Source organism: Littorina saxatilis, linkage group LG12 (genome assembly GCF_037325665.1).
Source record: "Littorina saxatilis isolate snail1 linkage group LG12, US_GU_Lsax_2.0, whole genome shotgun sequence".
In the NCBI taxonomy this organism is placed as follows: Eukaryota; Metazoa; Mollusca; class Gastropoda; order Littorinimorpha; family Littorinidae; genus Littorina; species Littorina saxatilis.
The window spans coordinates 55,474,192-55,500,764 of record NC_090256.1 but is presented as its reverse complement, the minus strand read 5'-3'; the positions used below and the strand labels follow the sequence as shown (position 1 = coordinate 55,500,764).

The 26,573-nt window shown below is 41.3% G+C and overlaps 1 protein-coding gene across 1 annotated transcript; it reads left to right on the top strand.

Moving 5' to 3' along the window:
• The first annotated feature begins 17,716 nt into the window (after positions 1 to 17,716).
• On the top strand, positions 17,717 to 26,573 carry LOC138983139 (uncharacterized). The gene is made up of 6 exons (XM_070356547.1): positions 17,717 to 18,585; positions 20,322 to 20,478; positions 22,554 to 22,700; positions 23,628 to 23,984; positions 24,739 to 24,861; positions 26,455 to 26,573. The coding sequence occupies exons 2-6, from the start codon at positions 20,352 to 20,354 to the stop codon at positions 26,571 to 26,573; spliced, it is 873 nt and encodes a 290-aa protein (XP_070212648.1). The 5' UTR covers positions 17,717 to 18,585; positions 20,322 to 20,351.

Sequence of the window (26,573 nt, the reverse complement as noted above, 5' to 3'; positions counted from 1 at the left end):
AGGATTGTCAGTGAAAGAATTTCCCCAATAAAACACAGGCACAAACATACAACCATCACTTTCCCCAAAAGATGTTTTGTCAAGAGTGTAGTTCATGATTCTGAAGCAAAAATGTGCAATGATTAAGCACATTGCAGAAGCAAACTGTTAAAAAGGTTCAAGACAAGTGCAATCACTTGTATACCTTTATGGAGGAAAAGGTTTGTAACAGGAGGGTGGATACATAACTTCTGGAACTAATATACAGATCAGGGCCGGACTAGGCTAAGAGGAGGGGTGGGTGGTTGCCAGTGGTGGTCCAGGGGGATGTTCTCCCTGGCGGGGTCAAGGGGCAGAGCCCCTTGTGGGGGTCAGGGGGAAAGCCCCCTGAAGCTGATGGGTAGGTCATATTCTGAGATAGGAAAATAGTCGCTCCTTGCATGAAACGGCATTAAATAAACAATAATAAAAAATGTTTTAAATAAGTGAGGTACATATGTTTAGGCTAGGGGGGGGGGGGGTTGCGCAACCCCCATAACCCCCCCCCCCCCCCCCCCCCCCTGGTAGTCGGGCCCTGCAGATACAGTTTTCTCCACCAGTGCAAATGCAACATGTACACGTATGTGAGTCATTCTCCAAAACTGGTTAACAAAAGTGGGAATAAGGCCCAAAAATAAAACTTGACTAATTTGAGTTGAATTATTGATTCAAAGGTTCTTTGTTATCAGAATGACAGTTTGCAAGAAACGAAAAAGCAAGAAATACGTTTCCTTACAAAATACAGGTATCTGATAGGGGGGTATACCCGTCTCATTACGTGCGCATCATCGTGACACAAATTTGTTAATAATGCAGTCATATTGAATGATTATATGTTGTACTAATTATAGCTTGACAAGCATGTATAAGGAGTTGTTTAAAAAGAAAGAAAGAAAAAAAATATATAAAAAAATAATAATTTTTTAATAATTTTTTTTATAATTAATTTTTTTTTTAATTTAAATTTTTTTTAAAATATACCTTGGCACGTACATACAATATACATGTACACACATTTATATTGGTGACAGAAAAGGTTTGTGGACAGAAAAAAGGGAATAAGAAAGAGAGAGAGACAGAGAGAGAGAGAGATCCTGCGTAAATGTGAAAACGTAACAACCTTGAATTTGACGAGGTGTTGAATACGTATTTGACAATCACACATATAATTAAAAAAACACACCAGAAAATGTATAATTATAATTAAATTTTATTGTAATCAACAATATTCAGATCATGCAAAAACAAACACCATACTTTGAAAAATCCGAAAGAACAACTGACAACATAATGTGCCGGATATACAACAATAAAGCTTAAAGCAAAAGGCAACTAATACTGCAAGTGCTGTCCATATGTGTTTTATCTGCCACTCATGGAAACAAAGTGCACCTCACCAGGCTTTCTGTCCAATACCTGCAATATAAAGTTTATAGTATCAATCTTTGGATTGTATTATTACTGTCCAAATATATAAACAAATTAACTTGCAATTCTATATGTGTTTTATTTGTATGCTATGCATGACCGCTTTACACTTCTCTTGCTATCATGATTATAATTATTTCTACAATGAACGCTTTAAGTTTTATATTCACCATTCCTTTAAGAACATTTGATGCACACACACACACACACACACACGCACGCACACACGCACGCACACACGCACGCACAGGCACGCACACACAGAAAAACAGAAACACACACACACACACACTTAAACACACACACACACACACATACACACACACATACACACACATACAGACAGACAGACACTACACACACACACACACACACACACAGGTTTGGGTTTGGGCGTCACTGAATAAGCAGACTATAATGCAGGTCTCTCCAAACGGTGCTTTGAACCGCGTCCTGTACGCATACGTACGCACGTATGTACGCACGCACACAGATACACATTTTGAAAACACACACATGCACGCTTTAACATTTCACGCACGCACGTGCAAACAGACACACAGGGACAAAAAGACACACACACACACACAAACACGCACGCACGTACTCACACGCGCACGCACTTACACACACTCACACACAGAAAAACACACACAGAAACAAACACAGACGCACACACATACACTCACACGCACGCACGCACGTACACACACACACATACACACACACGCACACAAACACAAGCACACACATACACGATTCTGGGGAAGAAGGGGGTATTCGGGGGGCAGTTGTCGGGGGCGGGGGGGGGGGGGGGGGGGGGCAACTGTCCGCCCATGGTTTGGGGCATTTTTCTGGGGGGCAATTGTCATAGGGGCAATTGTTCAGAGGGCAGATGTACAAGGGGGAATTGTCCGGGGGATAATTAGCCTTCTACCGGAGACATCATTCACAACACGTCTAATTGTTGTCACTGGTGCGCACAAAACTTGGTCACTGGATAAAGTATCAAATTCATAATATTCGCTTTTGAGAATGCAATACAATGTCATAAGTGAGCAATCTTTGTTTTAAGAAAAGGTTTTATTTTAAATCGCAAGATTCCGAAGATGCCGTTACGCTCACTTCATGAGATTACAGGACTGACAAGCGAAACCCGGTGGGGCTGAAGAACTTCATGGAATTCACACTTGCGTGATTTTAATTTGATTTTTTTTTTTACAAACATGCTTATAAATGAATGAGCGACAAAATAATACCAACCTTGTCATGTGAGATTCCCAGGAGTTCAAGCAATCGGGGTCTGCATCTCGCCGGTAGCAGAGGGCGTTACGAACGCAGCCGTCCAAAATGTCAACTACACCTTCTTTTTTCATGAATTACGTCATTATACACGACAAATTGTGAAAAAAACGTCACGCATCTGTATGGCTGGGTGATTAACAAAGGTGCAAACATGAAAATGTATGGTTTCATTCAGTTGAATTGATGCTAGCTTATAATGAAAACGGCCGTTACGAAGCCATCACGTGTGACACAAAACACTCTCTGAGACATCAAATTCGTCCAAAGTGTGTCCTCGGTTGAATGAATGCATTTTCTGCATCTTCAAGGTGCACTTGTTGACTTGATCGTAAATTTTTTTTAGTGATTATAAAGAAATTCATTTGGTTACAGAGGTCGGAAAAATCTAAGTGAGCGTGACAACATTCGATGCGTACGTAAGGCTGTTTTCAACTTCATTTTGGGGGGGTCTCAAACACAAAGAAAATTTAAACTACTCACTTATCGCCCCCCCCCCCCCCCCCCCCCCCCCCCGGCGCAAATCAAGAGCACACGATAATCCCAAGGAGATGACACTCCTCTTTCTCTCCCTCTTATTACTTACAGCTATACTCACACACCTGCGCGCCGGCACACACTCACATACACCTGACACACACGCAATCACTCTCGTGCGCACAGTACATACATCACACCATAGACCACACGTAGCCAAGTCATGTATTGATTTTGGGCAAATAACGAGGGCAGTTTATTCAAGAGAATACCATCTGACAATGAGAGATATCATTGTGCAGTGATAAGTCCACAACAAAAAACAACAAACATTTGGTTACACTAACAACAAACACAAGGAGCCCTCACTCAAAAATTAACACCGTGAATAATGATTACATAACAAGGTTCGAGTCGCTTCATGCACAACCTCACTTCAAGTGAAGGCACAAACAGGCATGCATTTGCCTTAAAAAAAACATCATGCAACGGATTGCTAACAAAATACAACGGTGGATGCCGGGGGAGGATGGGGGGTAAGAAATAGTTGACATATGCCCGCTGCGCCGTGCTGGTGAAGGCCTGTCCAGACACTCCCGGCCGACCCTGTCCACATTTGACTTATGCTCAAAACGGCCCCGTTGGGCAGGCCGCAGCGTGCTATGATCGCGAAGCGTTATTTGCAGAAGAATAGCGCGTGTTCTAATTTCTATGACACAGACATAGAACGACGGAAATGTGACCAATCAGAGCAAACCAGAGCGATGACGTCAGCCGCTCGCGGCGCGGCAGTCGAATGCAACTGAACCTTCTTGTCAGGTGACCCGCTCCACTGATACCGCGTTGTGAAAAAAATCGTCGATGTGTGGCCACTCGGCAAATCCCGCGCGACGCACAAAACGGCCTGCGGCGCATATACCGTAAAACGGCGTCCAAGTCTGGTCGGCCCTTAAGGACTGACCACAATGTGTTGCTCTCCCGTTCTTATTAGACCCCCGCTGATGCATCACACGTGCAAGCCCCCCGGCAACATGGACATTGCGGCTGGGCTCTTCTCCTTGACTTTCACAAGTCCTCCTCTCCCCTCTCTTTCTAATTACGGGCCTAAGTGTTGATATCCGGCTTTACTACCCTCTCTTCCCTACCTGCTAGCACTGATCCCTTTAGGCCTACCTCAAGTATCTAACATCCTCCTCCTCCACCCGCGGCTAATCTGTCTCGTTTAAATAGAGTTTATTTGACGCTGTCCGCTCTATCCAAACTCACACTTAAACTACTCACTTATCGCCCCCCCCCCCCCCCGGCGCAAATCAAGGGCACACGATAATCCCGGCCAAGGAAATGACACTCCTCTTTCTCTCCCTCTTATTACTTACAGTTATACTCACACACATGCGCGCGCACACACTCACATACACCTGACACACACGCAATCACTCTCGTGCGCACATACATCACACGTAGCCAAGTCATGTATTGATTTTGGGCAAATAACGAGGGCAGTTTATTCAAGAGAATACCATCTGACAATGAGATATTATCATTGTGCAGTGATAAGTCCCAAATTAGAGGTACTACTCGTTATTCAGCCCAACTAAAGACAGTATACTAGGTTAGAGGTGGGAGGTTTAGGATTGTTGTGATGTTATACATGAAGGGGTTGCCTGGGCTACATGTGATCTGTAAGAGTCAATGATCTTTGGTGGCAGCTGGTCTAAGTAGCCTAAGTACGCGTTGCTTTTCCAATCCCCCATCACCTTGACAATTTCCCCCGGCACACCACAACTCAACGCCCACGCGGCACCACCCCGCCGAAAGCTGTGGCTGGAGAAGTTTCCCCCAGCAACAGCGGTAGTCAAGCGCAGTTTCTTATTAAAGTCTGATCCTTTCATCGGGAAGACCTGCGCCTTGGGGTCCATCGGCCCCAACAAAGGTAACACAGCGGTCACGGCAGACACTGGACACAAGGGATGGAGTGACATTGCCGGGAGCTTAATTTCAACAGAGCGCTCTTTACGCTGAATCGTTTTGCTCCATTGGAGCGTTATTGACATGCCCGTACCCAGAATAACCACCTGGTCTCTTGTGAGCTGCTTACAAGGATCGAAGTTCCCGTTGTCCTGAAACAAGTTCGATCTCCGGAGAACTCCGAAAAAAGCACCAAACACGCAGCCCAGAACACAATATCTTGCCTACACTCAAGGTCCAGCTGGCTTTTTACATTTAGTCAAGTTTTGACTAAATGTTTTAACATAGAGGGGGGAATCGAGACGAGGGTCGTGGTGTATGTGTGTGTGTCTGTCTGTGTGTGTGTGTGTCTGTCTGTGCACGGTGTCTGTCTGTGTGTGTGTGTAGAGCGATTCAGACTAAACTACTGGACCGATCTTTATGAAATTTGACATGAAAGATCCTGGGTATGATATCCTCAGACGTTTTTTTCATTTTTTTGATAAAAGTCTTTGATGACGTCATATCCGGCTGTTCGTGAAAATTGAGGCGCTCTCATTTTTCAACCAAATTGGTTGAAATTTTGGTCAAGTAATCTTCGACGAAGCGCGGACTTCGGTATGGCATTTCAGCTTGGTGGCTTAAAAATTAATTAATGACTTTGGTCATTAAAAATCTGAAAATTGTAAAAAAAAATGTTTTTTATAAAACGATCCAAATTTACATTCATCTTATTCTCCATCATTTTCTGATTCCAAAAACATGTAAATATGTTATATTTGGATTAAAAACAAGCTCTGAAAATTAAAAATATAAAAATTATGATCAAAATTAAATTTTCGAAATCAATTTAAAAACACTTTCATCTTATTCCTTGTCGGTTCCTGATTCCAAAAACATATAGATATGATATGTTTGGATTAAAAACACGCTCAGAAAGTTAAAACGAAGAGAGGTACAGAAAAGCGTGCTATCCTTCTCAGCGCAACTACTACCCCGCTCTTCTTGTCAATTTCACTGCCTTTGCCATGAGCGGTGGACTGACGATGCTACGAGTATTGCTGCGTTGCATTGCGTTCAGTTTCATTCTGTGAGTTCGACAGCTACTTGACTAAATGTTGTATTTTCGCCTTACGCGACTTGTTATTATGTGTAGTAATTCAGGGGTGATTGGGGTTTTTGGCTTATTAGTGGCACACCCCTTGCATTTTTCGATGCCCTTAAGTGTTGTCTGGACGTACCACGAGTCCCTGAATGGGTGCGGCAACCCGCTTTCAAGACTATGATGAAGAATACGAATAATGTTGATGTATTGCTTGATGGAGGACGGTTTCAAACGTCGGGCTAGGTACGCTGCGTATTGCGCAACAGTCTGCTCGTTCACAGGCACTGGCATTATGTCCATCTCCGCACAGAAACGTAAATACGAGGTAAGGTGGGTGCGGTAAGTCTTCTTAGTGTTATCAGAAAAGGCACTTGCTCTGTAATCCAACACTTCTGCCGTCAGTTGCGCCCCTAATGGGGGCTGCTGGTCTGAAAAACAAGGAACAAAAGGGCTTGGTCAGACATATGGTCACACAGGTTGATGTCGGGGGGTCTCCCCCGGTGCCAGAATGTCAACAGACGCACCAAGTCTTCGCGCCGTCTGGGCTCATGGAGGCGGGAAATAGTGTCAGCCATGATGTTTACACTACCAGCCACATGTATCGCCGCGATTTTGCAGTTCACTTTTGCACATTCCCACGCCATTTTACGGAGCAGACTGTTCACATACTTATTAGTCGATCTGCCCTTATTAATGATAGCTTTTGCGACAGTACTATCGGTATGAATAATCACTTCTTGTCCGCACCACATCGGAGCCCATCGTGTCACTGCTTGCACCACAGCGCACACTTCTTTATAGTTAATATGTAGCTCCTTTGCTGCCTGCATGTCTTTTTCAAAGATGGTGTACTGCCAGTCACCTTGCCAAAAGGCACCCGCTGCAATATTACATGCATCTACATGAACATGCTGTTTTGCATTGTGAAAATAATATACTGTGCCGTTAAATACATGCATAAAAGAAAGCCACCATTGTACATCCTTATGAAATTCGCCAGATAGTTTCGCTTTGTGTCGCTGCTGCTGAAGGGGTTTAATCGTGTCCAGTATTCGCCGCAGAAAGAATTTTCCTCCTCTGACAGCCTGACAGGCCCAATTAAGGGACCCCGCTATGCTTTGTAGCTGATCCTGCTGGCGGTGAGCTCACCACATCCTGTGACTCAGTGTTAGGCAGTGGTGTGGTGGTGGTGGGGAGGGGGGGGGGGTTGAGTGGGACTTTGATGTGTGATTCCTGATTTCCAAATGTTCAACATTTTCTTTAGCTGCATTATTTTAGTTATTCATGAGTGGGTGGGTGGAGGGGATGGGCTAGTTCTAACCATGCATTAGATTATAAAATTGTATTCTGTGTAGACCCTTCCACCAGCATCTGAGACCACTCTTTGTACATTTTCTTTTAATAGATGATTGTCATTTGTTTTACCTCATGTCTGCCCTGCGTGTGATGGTGTGATCGTGACTGCTGTAGTGTGGGCGCGTGTGTGTTGGTGTGTGTGCGTGATTTTACCAACACTACGCAAAATTCCTTGTGCTTTAAATGTTTTTTAATGTCACTTGGCTCAATAAATACTGTATTCTGTATTCTGTATTCTGAGTTTTTGTCGCGCGCTTCTTTCCTCGGATCTGGAGGAGTCGCTGCCGGAGTTGCTGCAACTTGTCACTTCCAAGTGACAGGGTGTTGTTTCGCGTGTCGATGTCGACACCGAGAAACGTGATACGCTGGGTAGGCCCCACCACCTTCTTCCAGCTAATGTTGAAACCCAGTTCCCTCAATAATCTAATTAAAGACAGTAACATGTCATTGCACTCTTGTCTGGTAGCTGCTACCAGAAGAAAATCATCAATATACGCTAACACACCTGGTATGCCTTTCCGTGCCATGCATCTGCGAATAGTTAATTCATCAAGAAATAGTTGGCATATGCCCGCTGCGCCGCGCTGGTAAGGACTGACCACAATGTGTTGCTCTCCCGTTCTTATTAGACCCCCGCTGATGCATCACACGTGCAAGCCCCCCGGCAACATGGACATTGCGGCTGGGCTCTTCTCCTTGACTTTCACAAGTCCTCCTCTCCCCTCTCTTTCTAATTACGGGCCTAAGTGTTGATATCCGGCTTTACTACCCTCTCTCCCTACCTGCTAGCACTGATCCCTTTAGGCCTACCTCAAGTATCTAACATCCTCCTCCTTCACCCGCGGCTAATCTGTCTCGTTTAAATAGAGTTTATCTATCTAAACTCACACAACAACAATTGCACAGGAATGAACCTTTATCGTTTCACAAAGTGACTTTTCAACAAATCATGCATAATAAATTTATCGTGGCAATGGACCGTAGCTTCCAATATATGTACCGAGCCTGTTCCCATTTTTCTGACGCCATTTTTGTTGATTTACTGACATTATTACACTATATTTAATATCAAAATACAAATATGTTCATTCATTTTGCTGTGGGTGCTTCTTCAAACATATCTGTATCCACATAAACAGGGGGGAAGGTCTAACCACATTTGCTTCTGCACAAATTTCGTTTTAAGTGACCGACCTAAGAATTAACCAGCTTTGGAGAATGACTCATTATAAGTTACAGCTCCGTCCATCCATGGTATCGCCTGATATTTTGTCGAGACTGGGTCAATGAATATGATGACGTCACTCGAGGCTCTGCCGAGAGTGACGTCATTATATTCTTTCACCCCGTCGAGACAAAATATCACGCGATACCATGGATGGACAGAACTGTAACGTATATATATGGCATGATCAAAGTAAAGAGAATTTGTCATGGGATGTGGAAACAAATCATTGGAAATTCACCATCGGCAATCAACCCAAGCCTAGAAGTTGTAGAACTATATTTTGTTTCAGTCTTGGCAAGGCCAGTTTTGTCCAGTTCCCGAAAAGACATCATGAATTCATTCACCCTGCGGAGACGAAAAAAACAATTCCATGGATGAAAACGTGTAAGCTTATATCCCGTGACGCATCAAAGCTAAATTTTGTTTTGAAATGTCTTCACAACGTACAGATAACTTATAACGACATAATCGCCTTCACAAGACAGGAAAAACGCACACTTTGTTTTTCGTCTGCTACAAATCTAGTCTTGTTGGTTGACGCATAGATTATCCTTGACACATCTATGGTTGACTGAGAGAATAAAGCTTCAATCGTACCTTCATCAACAGGAATAAATGCTCAATCTGCTGTCAGTTCGCAACTGAACATTGTTTTTTTCTTTAACTTTTTGGTTAACATTGAAACGGCAATCCAAAAGAGTGTTTCAGCTGTTTCAAGACACAGGCTTAGCTCCTTCTTTTGAGTTGCTTTTCAGTCTAAAATGACACCGGAAGCGAACAAATTGTCGCGTATACTGTCGTCACAAAAAGACGTCATGACAAAGTTACACGCAAAGCGAAAGAGACTTTGACGTCATTTACTTTTGTTCGGAATTTTCCGTCTGTTCCTAGCTTGTCAGTGAAGACCTGACGTGAGTAAGCTTACCCAAAACGTCTTTGTTCTCTATTCACATTGCAGCTGTGAAATAATCAGTCTTGTGTCTCGGTTGTGTAGGTACATAGTTTGCTTCTGCAATCATTGTGTTCGTGTTGATGACGGCTTCATAAGACAAATCAGCGAATCTATCGTGAGGAAGACGTTTATGTACAAATCACCGAACCCAACCCATTTTGTGTGTGCATTTTTCTGAAGAATAAACTGCATGTGGTTAATTTCATCCGTTTAATGCTTGTCGAAACGAGCCATAAGGCTTTAGAATAAAAGATTTCACGCATTGCTTGGCCATCTGATCACAGATGAGGTCGCAGTTTGTAGGTTGAATCTATGAATCGGCCAGAGATAGATCTGCATTTCTGGTACGACCTTCCAGATTATCAACAGCGGGTTCATGGTCGGAATCAAGAGGTCAAATTTGCGTGGCTCCCAATCATTTCATAAAAGATTTCCATTTTCTTGTTTCTGCGGCTGCGCAAGTTATTTTGCCTAGGTCATGGCCGAACTTTAGGCCTACGGAGAAATATCGCTGGATATTTTCTCCCTAGATTAACAGAGACAAAGAAGGGAAGTCATGCTGTATGTAGCAATTTTGAAAATTTGGAAAAAAAGGATGCAAAATGGTGCAATCTGGTGCATTCTGAGGATGATCATTACCAGTTTGAGGCAGCAGATTTTGTCACTGATTAATAAAAAAATTTAAAAAAAATAAAAAAAATTTGGGGCTGGGGGTGGGGGGGGGGGGGGGTGTTTCCGTAAACCCCAGAAACCCCCCCTCGTCCGCCCCTGGTTACAGTTTTGTTTTCACCTCGGTGGTCTTGTTAAGATGATCACGTGCTACATGCACACGAAAAGGCAAGATAATGATTGTGTTCAGGCTTGTATATAAGGTTGTTTTCTAATCATTTAATATGTTTGCAATTTCTTATGTATACTAACTTGTAGACCCTCACCCCCATAGCCTCCCCTTGCAATGAACTTTGTTTATGCAATAAAATGTCTCTCTCTCCCTCTCTCTCTCTCTCTCTCTCTCTCTCTCTCTCTCTCTCTCTCTCTCTCTCTCTCCAGGGGCGGATCCGGTCCCTCTGCCGGGATCGGTGGGGGGTGGTTGCCCGCTACCGTGGGGGTTGGGGGTTGCAGAGAAGCAACATTTGGAGTTATCGGATCGTACAAAAAGCACAAAACATCGGCATTACAGGTGGTGGGGGGCTATAAAAACATAAAAAAAGAAGAGCTGAGACATTCACCGAATATAACTACTTCATATTACTGGCAAATTTAGAAGGACAATGTCCCATGGTGCACAACCGCTGCCAATCAAATATTGTCCCAACGTGCAACCATGCTCTTCCATGGTGTGCAACCATCCAACTGTTTGGTGTCTTTACATATCCGTAAAATATGAAGTAACCATGTAACATTAGCTAATAAAATTTAACCCAATGGTCAATAAATAATCATTGATTACATCTTAATTGTCTGTAGCTTTGTCCGAAAGCTTGTTATTTGGTGGTGAAGGTTGAAAGTCAAAATTTACAAAAATGCGCTTGAACAAGTGTAAATAAAAAACGCTGGCGCTGGACCCGAGTACTCTTCAGACTGGCTCGCTCCCCCAGTATAAAAGTTTTTGTCTTGTGCACGTGGATTAAAAAAAAAAATTATTTATTTATTTTACACAATTAAAAAAATTATTAGAGTAAAATAAAACATTAAAAACGTTCATAATAAACAATAGTAAAAAAAAAATAAAAAATAAAAAAAAAAAAAAAAAAATAGACCGCCCATGCCGGGAATCGAACCCGGATCACTTGGATTTAAAAAAATAAAATAAAAAAAATAAAAAATCATTTATTTATTTTACACAATTAAAAAAATTATTAGAGTAAAATAAAACATTAAAACGTTCATAATAAACAATAGTAAACAAGAATTAAAAAAAAAATTAAATAAATAAAAAACAGACCGCCCATGCCGGGAATCGAACCCGGATCACTTTCGCCATAGACGAATAGCTTTCCACCCGGATCACTTGGATTTAAAAAAATAAAAAATAAAAAAAATTATTTATTTATTTTACACAATTAAAAAAATTATTACAGTAAAATAAAACATTAAAACGTTCATAATAAACAATAGTAAACAAGAATTTAAAAAAAAAATAGACCGCCCATGCCGGGAATCGAACCCGCTGTCGATGGCTGGCTGGCTCTTCTATTAGCCGCACGGCAGTTCTGACCCACAGCGAATCGCGCCCGCCGTTAAGAGTTGTTTTTGTGATTTATTTCGCATTTAGGTCCCAGGTAACATTATGAAGTTTTAATACGATCAATCGGACCTATTATCAAGTTAGTGTATCAACTTTTGAACGAACTGCGCCCAGTAGTTTCCCAGCAATAAGCTGTTAAGTCGAGACACACAGACAGACACACACACAGACACAAAGTCTGCTGGACCCTCCTACTGCGTACTCGGGGATAATCACAGTTCAACATTCCCACGTAAATGCAATCAATGAAAAAAATCGATGATGTGATGCTACAATACCTAAGTTCAAAGTGTAAACAAAAGTTATATGATAATCTGCTAATTAAGAGAAGAGATTTGTAATTGTGTGGAGAAACTCACCTCGCGTGTCCTGATCCCGCGGCTTTTAGTCGATGCAACCGATCCTGCGGCTTTCAGTCGACGCAACCGTTTATACGGCGTGAACACGCGTTCTTTGTTACCGTACTGTTGCGGTGGGTTTTGACGCTGCCGCCACCTCGCCGCTATGGAAAGCCGTTTGGCTCATAACCATTACACGTGTAAAAAATGATTAGTACACGTGTAATAAATAATTAATACACGTGTAATTAATGATTAATACACGTGTAATAAATGATTAATGCACGTGTAATAAATGATTCATACACGTGTAATGAATAATTCATACACATGTAAGAAATGATTAAATACACGTGTAATAACTATTTCATGCACGTGTAAGAAATGATTAAATACAGGTGTAATAAATATTTCATGCACGTGTAAGAAATGATTAAATACACGTGCAGGAAATAGTTTATACGCGTGTAAGAAATGATTAAATACACGTGTAGTAAATGATTTAAATACACGTGTATTTTAATCATTAAATACACCTGTAATAAATTAAAACTTGAATCGGAAAATATACGACTTGCAAAGCAACAACTCTCGTCTATTCTACTTCCGGCTCGCGCGCGATTGATCTCTCAAAATGGCGACGCCGCTAGAGGGGATTTTTGTGGATCAGACCCGCCTGGGCAATGGCGTTAAATTGTTCTCGCAAACCTTCTAAAGTGACATTGACGTTTGCCGCTTCCGCCATCTTGAGATGTTCCGGCAAAGGGCAAAGCGAGGCGATGAAGACGCATACTGTTTTTCATGTGGATTCCCAGTCCGAGTTTTTAAGTCGCTTAACCACGTGACTCCTGCATTTTTAACGCTTGTACGAAATATTTATTACACGCGTATTTATTCATTTCTTACACGTGTATGAAAAATGTATTACACGTGTATTTAATCATGTCTTACACGTGTAAGAAATGATTAAATACACGAGTAATACATTTTTCATACACGTGTAAGAAATGATTAAATACTCGTGTAATAAAAATGTCATACACGTGTACGAAATGATTACACGTGCAATAAGAAATAAATACACGTGTATTAATCATTTATTACACGTGTATTTATGATTTATTACACGTGTAATGGTTATGAGCCAAACGGCTTTCCATACGCCGCAACCATCGTACGTGCCGCCGTCGCGTCGCTCTATGGAAACAAGGCCCGGCGCTCACCCGTACCCCCCGCGGGTTAGGGGGAAGAATTTACCCGATGCTCCCCAGCATGTCGTAAGAGGCGACTAACGGATTCTGTTTCTCCTTTTACCCTTGTTAAGTGTTTCTTGTATAGAATGTAGTCAATTTTTGTACAGATTTTAGTCAAGCAGTATGTAAGAAATGTTAAGTCCTTTGTACTGGAAACTTGCATTCTCCCAGTAAGGTAATACAAGACTGAAAATGTTCATTCAAAATGAACAGCGTCGATGCAATGTCCACCAAAGATTTATTTTGGGAAGTGTTAAAGGTTAGGGTCAAAAGTTAATGAATTGCATGTTGTGCTGGATATATAAATTGTTTATTTCAGTCAATGCTTGATTCATAAGTACATTTTTCAGCATGGTGCATCTACAGGAGGGTGCTCCAACAATGATGCATAGTGCCAACATTTAGCGCAAACTTTTCACAACAGTGCATTATTACCACAAAGCGCATACAGCGATTATATAGTAGCAAGTTGCACTAAACATTTGAACAAAATGCATTTTGTTCAAATGTTAACAGCACAGCACCAAGTTTTGCATAAGTGCACAACAGCACTGACCATTTCACAAAAGTGCATAACAGCTGTGACAATTTTACAAAAGTGCATTGACCATTTCAGGCAGATGGCTAACATGCAGATTTCGCTTTTGTCTGTCTTTCTTTGAAAAGTAGGCATGTTCAAGATCGATGAAGTCATGAGCAATTGGGTTAGATGACAGAAAAGATTCAAAAACGTCAGATTCAGTTAGATGACAGAAAAGATTCAAAAACGTCAGATTCAGTGTTTTGGGCACTGTTGAACAGGAACATTCTCTCCTGTTCAACAAATGTGGGTTCAATTCAAAAGCAACATTGTCACAGATAGGCTAGTGTTACATTTCTGTAAAGTTTCAAAAACATCTTCCATGTTTTGGTTACTGTTGAACAGAGGCATATTTTCCTGTTCAAAAAAGTCTGACACAAATTGTCGTAGTTGTGGGTTAAGGTTCGATCTATACTGTCCTTCAAACGAGTCGTAGAACCGTCATTGTCACAGATAGTGTTACATTTCTGTTTTACATTCAAACGAGTCGTAGAAGTAGTAGTACATTTGCGTTTGGTTGTTTTTTCTTTTAGATTCCTGTCACTCATACTAGCAGTATTGATTGAGGTACATAAATCTGTTGATGTACAGGGATGACTTGTTTGTAATGAATCCTTGTTTCCTCCACATTGAGTTTGCATTGCAGTTGGACAGAAATGAACAGGTGTTAATTGATAAACACATTGATAATGGCTTTTGAGAAAATCAATCAATTCTGCAAAGGAATTAACTTGATGACATCAAAACTGCAGCGCCATTTGAAGAATGGTTACCATTTCTGTTTCTTTGATGGCAATCAGACAAATAAAAACATTGACTATCCAAGTTACCATGAATGGCAATAGTTGACTCCTGAAAAGTAGCAAGGATATAATTTGAGACGATAAACGCCTGATGCAATACCTCCTCAAGGTCAGTCAACTCAAAACCTTCATCATTCGCAACATCAGTAGGCAACACAGCGGGATTCGTATGTCCAGAAATCATGTCGAAAAAATATTACATTTCAAAAGCATGTCCAACCACAGTTGTTGGCAAGTGTTCGTGTCCGAAGTAGCCTTCAGTGTGTGTATATGTATTCATGTGACAGAGAACGTGACCTCATTGTTCAATCCTCTCTCTCTCTTCTTTCTCATTCGAACGCACACACGCAAGAACGTAGCCTACGCACGCATGCACGCGCACGCACACACACACACACACACACACCCCGCTGACGCACACGGCAAACCACGCACACACACACTGACTGTCGGCAAGCATCTCTTTTTGTTTTCTTTACCTTTGTTTATTGTGTTTTCGATATTTGTGTTTATTTTTTGCTTGACTTATCTGTTTTATTTTAATGTTTGCTATCCACATCGTGTGATAAATGTTTCTTCTCAGTCTCCGAGTCAGTTTAGTTTCTGCACGCCGCTTTGGTACTCCTTGTTTTTCTAACTGGTGTATTGTGCGCGACTGATTTGCGGATTTATTTTTATTCCTTTCATATGCAGTTGAAGTGTTGTGGGTGTTATTGTCTGTATATGCTCGTCTGTGTATGCCTACAAGAATTTTGGGTGTAATGTGCCTGTGGTCTGCTCGCAGTCGAGCACAGAAAACATGGCGGCGCCCGTGCCAAATTCGTGGAAAGTCTTTCCCGACCGCAGATACCAGCGTCGTCCGCGACGCTGGAATATTGTACTACGTTGCAAGCCCCTGGAGCAAATTTTTGATTAGTGCTTTTGTGAACAAGAAACAATTGACAAGTGGCTCTATCACATCTCCCCCTTTCCCCGTCGCGATATAACCTTCGTGGTTGAAAACGACGTTAAACACCAAACAAAGAAAGAAGCTCACCCGTATGAGTAACTCCAGCAGGACAGACGACGCACTGCAGCTTATTGCGGTAATTCTTTTTTACATTTAGTCGAAGTTTTGACTAAATGTTTTAACGAAGAGGGGGGAATCGAGACGAGGGTCGTGGTGGTGTTTGTGTGTGTGTGTGTGTGTGTAAAGCGATTCAGAGTAAACTACTGGACCGATCTTTATGAAATTTTACATGAGATTTCCTGGGTATGATATCCCGAGACGGTTTTTTTGATTTTTTTTATATAAATGTCTTTGATGACGTCATATCCGGCTTTTCGTGAAAGTTGAGGCGGCACTGTCACGCTCTCATTTTTCAACCAAATTGGTTGGAATTTTGTTCAAGTAATCTTCGACGAAGCTCGGACTTTGGTATTGCATTTCAGTTTGGAGGCTTAAAATTTAATTAATGAGTTTGCTCATTAAAGTTGTCATTAAAATCGATTTTTCGCAAACAGATTTAAAATTGATTGCATCGTATTCTTCATCACATTCTGAATCTAAAAATATATACATATGTCATGTTTACTCTTAAAATGTGATCACAATTAACGAAAATCCAAAAATGATGTCATCTTATTCGTGATCATTTCCTGATTCCAAAAACATATAGATATGATAGGTTGTATTCAAAACAAGCTCAGAAAGTTAACAAGAATACAGAAAAGCGCGCTTTCCTGCTTTAATAGCACAATACGCTACGGCGCTAATCTGGCGTGTCAATATCACTACGTTTTGACGTCAGTGGAAGGTACGTGAGCGATTTTCTTCACGCGGGGATTGACGAAGCTGTACTGTCTTAGTGAATAAATACAGTGCGTTCAGTTTCATCCCGTGAGTTCGACAGCTTGACTAAATGTAGTAATTTCGCCTTACGCGACTTGTTTTACTAGCCCGCTACACGTTGCGTGAAAAGAAAATATGCCAAGTACTCGTCACTCCTCGCTTTCTCTCTTTGTTTTTTTTAGACATCGGGGGAACGACTGCTCTATGCCTATCTCTGGAACTTACAGCAGTGGTTCATATTTAACCTATGTTGTTATGTGGCGAAAGCGAAACTCGAAATCGAAAGTCAGTCACAGCAGACACAAAAAACGGCCGTTTGCGCAGCGTTCCATTGTTGTGGCAGCAGTCCTTGGTTGGTACGGGAACGGGACAAAGAACGGTTGTGTGGAATGGGGGTATAACTTTTGACACCGACAAACTGAAGAATGAACAGATCTATGAGGTAACCGTCTCATGGTCCGGGCTCAGGAAACGATTGGGGCGATTGTAGCTTCCCTTCTTCGTGTCCGATAGACAAGGACAATAAATAGTAGAGCGTGCAATTTCATGTTGGCATTTTCTCCACTGAAAGCTATAGGCCTAACCCAAAGACTGAAGACCAAAGTGCTTTACCCCACTTCTGACCCGAATCACCCCCCTCCTGCTAGGTACACGTGCACTCAAGTTAACCTCTGCTTTGACCTGTGTGCCTGGAGTCGGATGAGAGAGAGAGAGCGAGAGCGAGAGAGAGAGACACACACACACATAGACTCAGAGTCAGACATATAAAGACAGAAGCGGAGAGACTCAGAGGGAGACACAGACAAAGACATACATACAGAGAGAGAGAGAGAGAGAGAGAGAGAGAGAGAAAGAGAGAGAGTCCCGCAGTGGGGCACTGCGGTTATGAAATTAAAGGCCCCTCCTGTTTTTGGAACCGCAGGAGCTTTCTAGTTTGCTGTTAGGTAGATTTTTGGTTACTCTTTCCTGTCATGCTCTCTTTTTCTTCATGAATTCTTTTCTTTTTTCTGCCTTCTTGCTCATTCACCTGTATTTTTTCCAAAAATCTCTTCTCTTGCCGCTTGTCTCGCGATTCATGTATAGTTTAATCTGTTAGTGTTCTGATGTAAGTCCAGCAGTAGATAGGTTAAGCCTATTTTAACATACTGGAAACTGGTAATCTTCCAGTAGGTATTAATTTAGTTTTACTAAAGCCTGCTGGGACACAAGTAATGGGTTAGTGCATTTGTAAACAGGAATCGCTTGACAAGTGGCCCCCTTCATCCCCCCCTTCCTCGTCCTGATATGGCTCTGCGTAGTCGGCTGGACGTTAAGCAACAAATAAACAAACAAACAAACAAAAGAGAGAGAGAAAAAAAAACTGTAACTGATCTCGTGAGAACGGTAACAAAACGAGACATGTCACCTCTCCGAATGCATTCAATGAAACCGGAGAAACCGAAAGCAGACACAGCTGTAGGCGGGTAGAGTGTTTTCCCCTGACGTCATGCGGGCTTCGCAAAAATGAAAGTAGAAATCGACGAATATGAGTCAGTTCCCCAGATAATGATTGCGTCGACTGCTTTCTTCCCGATCAGTCTGCGCAGGCTATGCCAACCAGTGCGGTCACAACGCAACCAGGCTTCGACATTTGCATTTTGTTGGCGAAGACAGTTTATTGTAGCAGCAGACGACAGAGTTCATTGCTGGCAGAAGTCCACCAAATGGTCACTTCTTGACGTAGGTACAAATTCATTTTCTGTTTATAGCTCAATTTTGCTGCATAGGTATAAGAATGGGTGGTAATGTTGAACTTTAGCGTGTTAAATTCATCCACTGTTATTGTTGATATATTTTTGATAAAGGTTACTTGATTATATCAAAGCAAAGAATAATTCTTGTGAAAATAATTGACGGATTGAGCCCCAAATGTAAGCATAATTAATTAATTTGGTCATTTGATCAAGGAAAATAGCTACCATGGTTGTCTTTCTTTGCAAACATTGTTTAGGCCTAAAAAGAAAAATAGGTGTGGTTACGGTAACCCGACCTACCCTATTTTTTGGGGCCGACCCTATAACTTTTTATTACATTTGTCAAAAAAATACAAAAAACCCCAAGTAAACGAGTGCAGAAAACGCAATGAAAGCGAAAGTGCCCGAGTCGCACACTTATTTCCATGTCAAGTAGGTTTAATTTGTACACATTAGAAAAAAAAGTTTTAAAAAAAAAAGTGAATGCCTACCTTCCTACCCTATTTTTTTGGGCTATGTTACCGTAACCACACCTATTTTTTTTGTTTGGCCTTATGTATCATCGACATAGTCTACCTTAATTCCTGGTTGCGTCAATATTTTCTTTTTAAACCCCATGTAAATTAAACGCATCCGTACAGTTCATTCTGTAACTTGAATGGTAACTAAAAATGACTTTTTATGCTCACAAGAGAAATTAAGTGCTGCAAAATCAGAGGCTTAGAGTTAGATTGCAATAGGTAAACATCCCAGAATTTACAACGCGGAACTTCAACATAACGTATGGATCACTGTTGAACTTCATCGCAATTACATCTTTTAAAAAAATCAGTTTTTAAATGCTCAACGAATGAATCAATTGCAAGTTCATATGCATACATTTTGTCATCCAGATTAGAACAAACCGAAATGTTCCAGCATGATACATTTGCTGATGTTTGTGTTCTGTATTTGAATTATAGAGTTCCCTTAAAGCCATATGTACTCGATGACTATACACGCTAATTGCTTTACCAACAGCTGGAGACAGACTAAATTAAGTTCCCTGCAAAATATTGAGATATTTGAATTTTCATTTTGATCTGGATCGTCCTATTTATAGATTTGGCAACACATGTAACGTTGATGCAAGGGAGAGAACACCGCGGCTTTGTTGACATCCTCACTTTTTCAGAGGCTAGAACAAGCTGTAATGCATGTATTATGGTCCGCGCATGGTGACGTATCGTCATTATATGGTCTTATGGTGCGTTTGACATCGATTGTGGGCAAACTACACTTTGTAAACACGGGAGTGCTTTCGTATGCCTTTAACAAATGTATAAATCATGTGCGACGTGCCTATATTAACAGTCTATCCCCAGTCCAGCACCGGTAGAGTAACAACCTTATATAACTTTATAAGGCTGAGAGTATTAGACTATAGCTAGCAGTTTCCCGCCCTTCCTCACTTGGCATTCCATCTCCAAGCAGGACGCTCCCTTCCTCTGTTCATGCACTATATAATCTACCTATACAGTAAACTATATAACTCTTACACTATGTTCTTGTGTTGGTATCTGTGAATGATCGAGTGATCGTAATAACCCGAGAACATAACATTAACAGTTTGAATGTGCCAAGTGCCAGCGACTACACAGACAGCTTTTCGCAAAATCATTTGAAAAGCTGTAAAGAAATTCAGCTATTCCAAATATTCATCATGGTATTTTTTCCAAACAGGCCTTGTACTTGTAGAGTGAGAAGACGAAGATGGCGGGTGAAGGAAAAGTCTTTGATGTACGCCAGAAGCTGAAAGTGCTGCGCAGCATGATTCCAGACTGCAAGCGCTACCTCGTCCCCAGCAAAATTGTTCCTGATCTCTTTCCTATTCTTGGGGGTATGCTGTAGATATATATATATATTTCTGCTGTTTCTCTCTCTCTCTCTCTCTCTCTCTCTCTCTCTCTCTCTCTCTCTCTCTATAAACGATTGCAAATTCTTCCTATCAAAGATAGATTTGCATATAACAAAGGTGTGATGATGTATAGAAATATGTCAGGGAATGCACCTACACTCATTGCCTCAAATTTCAAAATAAATCATTATAGAAAATGTAACAAATTAATTACCCCAACTCCAAGAATTGACCTGTACAAGTCGAGTCTATCATATTCTGGAGCAATTATGTGGAACGCCATTCCAAATATAATTAAATTACGAACTCATGAAACATCATTCAAGGAATATTACATGCTGTTTCTTTCACAAAACTTATAAGAAATATTATCAAGCAGCTGGCAAAATATAACTGTACTCTCTGATTATATTAAAAAAAATGATTATATATAATTGATGAAGGATTTTTTGTAAATTTTTTTAAAATTTTTATTTTTTTTATTTTTACAAACACATATTTCTCTGTTACAGCAGTCCCTCTCATGAACGGACACCCTTGGGGCATAGCAAAACTGTCCGTACATTGCAGGTGTCCGGTCACGTCAATCCATATTCCCGTTACTATTTTTAGAAGGTCACTGTCCACAACGCTTTCATCCCGGCAAAGCCGGATATTCGCGTTACTATTTTTAGAAGGTCACTGTCCACAACGCTTAACGCTTTCATCCCGGCGAAGCCGGTTATTCCTCTACTTCTTCCCGGCAAAGCCGGGTATCATTCGGCTCTACTTCTTCCCGGCAAAGCCGGGTATCATTCGGCTCTACTTCTTCCCGGCAAAGCCGGGTACCCGGCGAAGTGGGTATTCATTCTAGTTTACAATAATATACGCGCTAGCAACGTCAGTGCTTTTTTAGATCAAAACCTTTGCCGGATGCAGCTATATCCATCTCCATTGGCAGCAGCTTCCCAGGACCCCCTCCGTGGATTTTTAGTACCGTATTTGACGGGTTACAAGACGCACTGTTTCATAAGCCGCACCCCCGACTTTTAACAAAAAAATTGGGACGAGCCACGTATAGGCCGCGTCACTATATTAGCCGTCGTCGAAAAAAATATAATCAGATCGTGTCAATCATTGAATCAATCAACAACCAGGCAAACGAAAGTACGGTATTTGGCGAAATCGGCTCCGAGAATAAACAAGTGAAACAAAAAAAAAAAGTGAAAAAGTTTGAAGAATAATATCACACACACACAATTTGTAACCAACACACACATGTAATCCCGCCCGGAATAAGCTTTTTTGGGATGATTTACGACTTTTGCGCACATTTCGAGCAGACGAAAACACAACATGGCAGCTCTCGCTCCTCCAACTATCGCGAGACACAAAAAAACGAAATCTCGCGCGCGCGAGATCCTTTTACATCCGGTGTTTCTCTGTACGCTATCTTGTCACAACTACTTGTTGACAAACGAAGATTCGCGAAAGAAAGAGAAAAGCGCCGAGTCTTGAGTAGAGAGCTAATCTCGAGAGTTGCTGGCGGACGGATCGCCATCGTCGCACCATGGATTCGTTTATCCCCAGCTCGAAAGCAGCGCGCCTATTGCCCTTGTCATCGGCCAGTGCAATCGCTTTCAATTTAAACTCTGCATCGTACGCGATTCTTTTGGTCTTCGGCATTGTACAGCCAGTACAGTTGTGTCAGTGCAGTGCAAAAGCAAACGAATACGGGGACAAAGACAGCTCAGTTTCTTCGGACCAAATCATTAGGTGAATGCTATTCAAGTTTAGGTAACGTTTTAGCCGCAGCTTTTTATAAGCCGCAATGCGATTTTTTTTGAAAATAAGTCGCGGCTTGTAACCCGTCAAATACGGTACGTGTTTTTGGCTTCTAGGGCGCAGGGACGCACAGTTTTGGGAGCCCTGCAATAGTTTATGCATATGCAGTTAGGAATTTACTGATGTGTGATATCATTCTTCATCAACCTGAACCAAATTCTTGCCTCTTGGAAAATTTTAGACAGTTTATTGGCGGCTACCATGCATCTGCATGATACTTCTTCTGTTTCCAGAGGACAAACGCAGACAGATTGTTGAGAAGGAACGGCACTCGAGGGCAGAGGCAGTGGAGCTGTTGATGAAGGCTGTGCTTGCGAAGCAGGAGGAGGGACTCAACCGTTTCATCTTCGCTTTAAAAGCTCAGGAAAAGGACAATACCTGTACGTTGATTCTAACTAGCTGTCATAGAAGTAACGTACCACTTATAGCTGTTCTTGCTTTTCTGTTAGTGTTAATGAGAAGTGTTAAACAAAATATTTGGATTCTAACTGTAACAGAAGTGATTTACTTACTTTTCTGATGATAAGGAGTATTAAACAAAATATTGTGGGTTCTAACTGTACCAGAAGTAATGAACTGTTGGATTTGGAACAAAATATTTAGATTATTTGGGTCGAAGTACAGTGAATGTAACCTTTTTTGGTGTCATACAACACAATGTACATTGCAATAACCTACCAATCTTGTTTTCTTGTTCTGAATTTTGAAACGTTAGCAGTCTATCTGTTTTTGGATTTTAACTTTCAGAGCAACTTCAGTTTCTTTATTTGGTGTGTAAGGGCCGGGGGCCCGGTAGCTCGGTTGGTAGAGCACTGGACATGTGATCATAGGGTCACAGGTTCGAATCCGGCCCGGTACGGACACGGATCAACTTTATGTACAGACTCAGAGACGGTATCCATGTTCCACCCCCGTGTCACTACTGTGGCACGTAAAAGACCTCGGTCATTCTGGCTGATTACACCTCAAACCCTGGGTAGCGCGACTCTGTTGCTGCTAGCTTTCCACTAGGAGGAAGCAACCCGAATTTCCCAGCGATGCGACAATAAAGTAATGAAAATGAAAAAAAATGAAAATGAATTTCTGTGACAGTAGGATTTTCTGTGGACCAGAATGGCAGTCTATATGACATATATACTTTAAGTTGCTTGCCTCCCCTGGAGACAATTTTCTCAGATTTTGGCTGGGGTTGTTTTGACTTGTATGTTGTGATTTGTTATATGATTTTTTAATTAAATGTTTTTCAGCAGTCAAGGGAATGAATTTATCTCAGATTAACTTGTGCTCACCTTGTTCTTTGCGTGCAGGGTATGAGCGCTTTCTTAACCCTCTAGATGACACAGAAGCTGGTACTGCACTTGACCCAAACAATGCACAAGCGAACGAGTACTTCTCCTTCATTATTCACTGCCTGGAAGGAGAAATCAGCAGAGAAATTGAACTAGGTGAATTTGAGGCTATCCTGATAAAACTACTTGCAGACGACATCATTTGTGATTTGGATTTTGAGGAAATACCAAAGATGGGTCTACAAGAGGGACTTTTGGAGCTCTTCACCATTATGCCGAGCAGCACACCAGACTGGCCACTGAGGTTTTTCCATGCGCTAGAAAATGCTAGACCTGGATTTAGCCGGAAGATTGACCCATGTAAAGAATGTCCAGGTAATTTTTGTCATGTGTATGTGTAAATTGTAATTGTTTCTCTTTCTCATGTCATGTCTTTGTGTATTTGTTTAGTGAATTGTCAGGGACTTCTTACAGAGTGTATCAATATATATGCAGGTTATGGTACTGTCTGTGAGTACACATACTGTACAAAATATTTTGAGCTCAAGCTACCCCCCCCCCTCTCTCTCTGATCTGTCTCTCTCTCTCTGTCTCTCTGTCTCTCTCTCTCTCTCTCTCTCTCTCTCTCTCTCTCTCTCTAAATATGTTATTTATAGAGCATAGTCACTTTCCTGGGGAGGGCTGGTTGGAAAAAAAGTGCGCTTGTATGCTTATGCCACATCCCTTGTAAATGAAAATGTATCTTATCTTATCTTATCTCTCTCTGTTTTTCTATTCATCTCTCTCTCTTAATTCACCTATAATTGTTTCTTGCTTTCCTAATCTACCCTACCGTCCCTGGATATTTTTCTGTCAGTTTTTACAGCTGCCCCCATATCCCAACATCTCTCTCACATACACACATACATGTACATTCATCCTGTTTGTGTCCTGCCACTGGCAATGTTTGATGCAAGTAAATGAACTGCTTATCTTCCGGAGTATTTTTTAGAGTGTGTGTTTGTGAGTGTGACTGTCCGTCTGTCTTTCTCCTGCTGCCATTTTTATTGAATACATTCTATACTGCGATGTAGAGTAATGTATACTGGGTAAGAGAATTTACTGTACTTTTAACAACTATAAATTATAGTCACTCAGAGTCAGAAAGAAGCCATGGCTGGAACTACTGCGCACCAGACTGCAGGCACTGTGACTGCAAACTTGCAGATAGAGGAAACCATACCCAATGTATCCCGCACTTCAGGACCTGCAGGTACATTTTGTGTGTGTGTGTGTGTGGTCTCTTTGTGTGTGTATTTGTCTGTATGTGTGTGTGTGTGTGTGTGTGTGTGTGTGTGTGTGTGTGTGTGTGTGTGTGTGCGTGTCACTGTGATCGCCAACTTTCCAAAATCAACTCGTTCAACTCTTTCTAATGAAAATAATCACAAGGGAATTAAATTTTGATACGCAGTCATCCCCTTTTGACTGCAAAACCTCCAATGTGTGTGTGTGTGTGTGTGTGTGACCGCCAACTTTCCAAAATCGACTCAGTCTAGTCTCTTTCATTGTAATGATAATAATCACAAGGGAATTAAATTTTTATCCCCTTTTGACTGCAAAACCTCCAATGTGTGTGTGTGCCCGGTAATAATACATGCATCAAGGTAGTTATCATTCTGAATAGATGTATTAGTTGCCATTTTGCATTTACCCCTCTGAGGTACTATTTTTTTTCATGAGTGACTTTTAAGTCTTTTTTCAACTACAATGTATTCAGGAGAATTTTTTAAGATGATTAAACTAAAGAAGTCTGAATAAAGTAAGTAACTGAATTCATTTCTGTGTGTTAAGTAAGCTTACCTCACACTTCATACAGCAGAAAACAGAGATCTATACAGATTAGCTGGTTCCAAAATTAGAAATGACCTGCAACCAAAAGTATCAGCGAAATTCCATGTGTGTATTTTTGATTGGAAGTGAACTGAGTGTAGGTTTCCCTTATTGCATCTCTCTCTCTCTCTCTCTCTCTCTCTCTCTCTCTCTCTCTCTCTCTCTCTCTCTCTCTCTCTCTCTCTCTCTCTCTCTCTCTCTCTCTCTCTCTCTCTCTCTCTCTCTCTCTCAGATTGTAAGAAAAAAACCAGTCTTAAATCTAATAAAGTTAAGTCTTTGTCTCTCATTCTCTCTCTCTCTCTGTCTGTCTGTCTCTCTCTGTCTGTCTGTCTGTTTCTCTCTCTCTCTCTCTCTTTCTCTCTCTCTCTCTCTCTCTCTCTCTCTCTCTCTCTCTCTCTCTCTCTCTCTCTCTCTCTCATTATAATTACTGATGAAATTATAATGCATCTTAATGTCTTATTGATTGTTGGACATGTAAATAATGTCATTATTATAGACTTTGTAAACTTAACTTTAACTGACCTACCTGAGCAATCAGATGAGTCTTAGTATGGATTGATGATTTATTGTATTAACCCCTTCCCTGCCACAGTATAATAGCCTTTTGGTATTGCTGTGTGCCAGGCCAAAATTAAGTTTTTTTGGGTAGGTTCACTAATCTGTTCACTGCTCATTCATTTATTGAGATATCTCTTAGATATTTGGCATGTTTTTTTTTATAATACCCTTTGCTATTATGTGATATCAAAATAATAGAATTTAAAAAAAAATGTTTTTGTAAATATTGATATAATGAACATATTTTTCACAAAACAAACAGGTTTCGGACACACAGGCATATACATTGCAGCAAATAAAACTACACAAAACACTGCAAAAACAGGTGAAAGTGTATAATGAAAATGAAGTCAAACATCTGGTACTCACATTACAGCCATCAAAAGTGTTTTGTGTGGTAAATCCATAAATGAATAAGGGTACCACGCCCCATTCCTCGGCCACGCCCCATTCCTCGGCCAGGCCGCCCCCGCGAACTCGAGCCCCTACCACGACCACGACCTCTCACGACAGGAGGGGGTGCGGTACTTGTGCTAG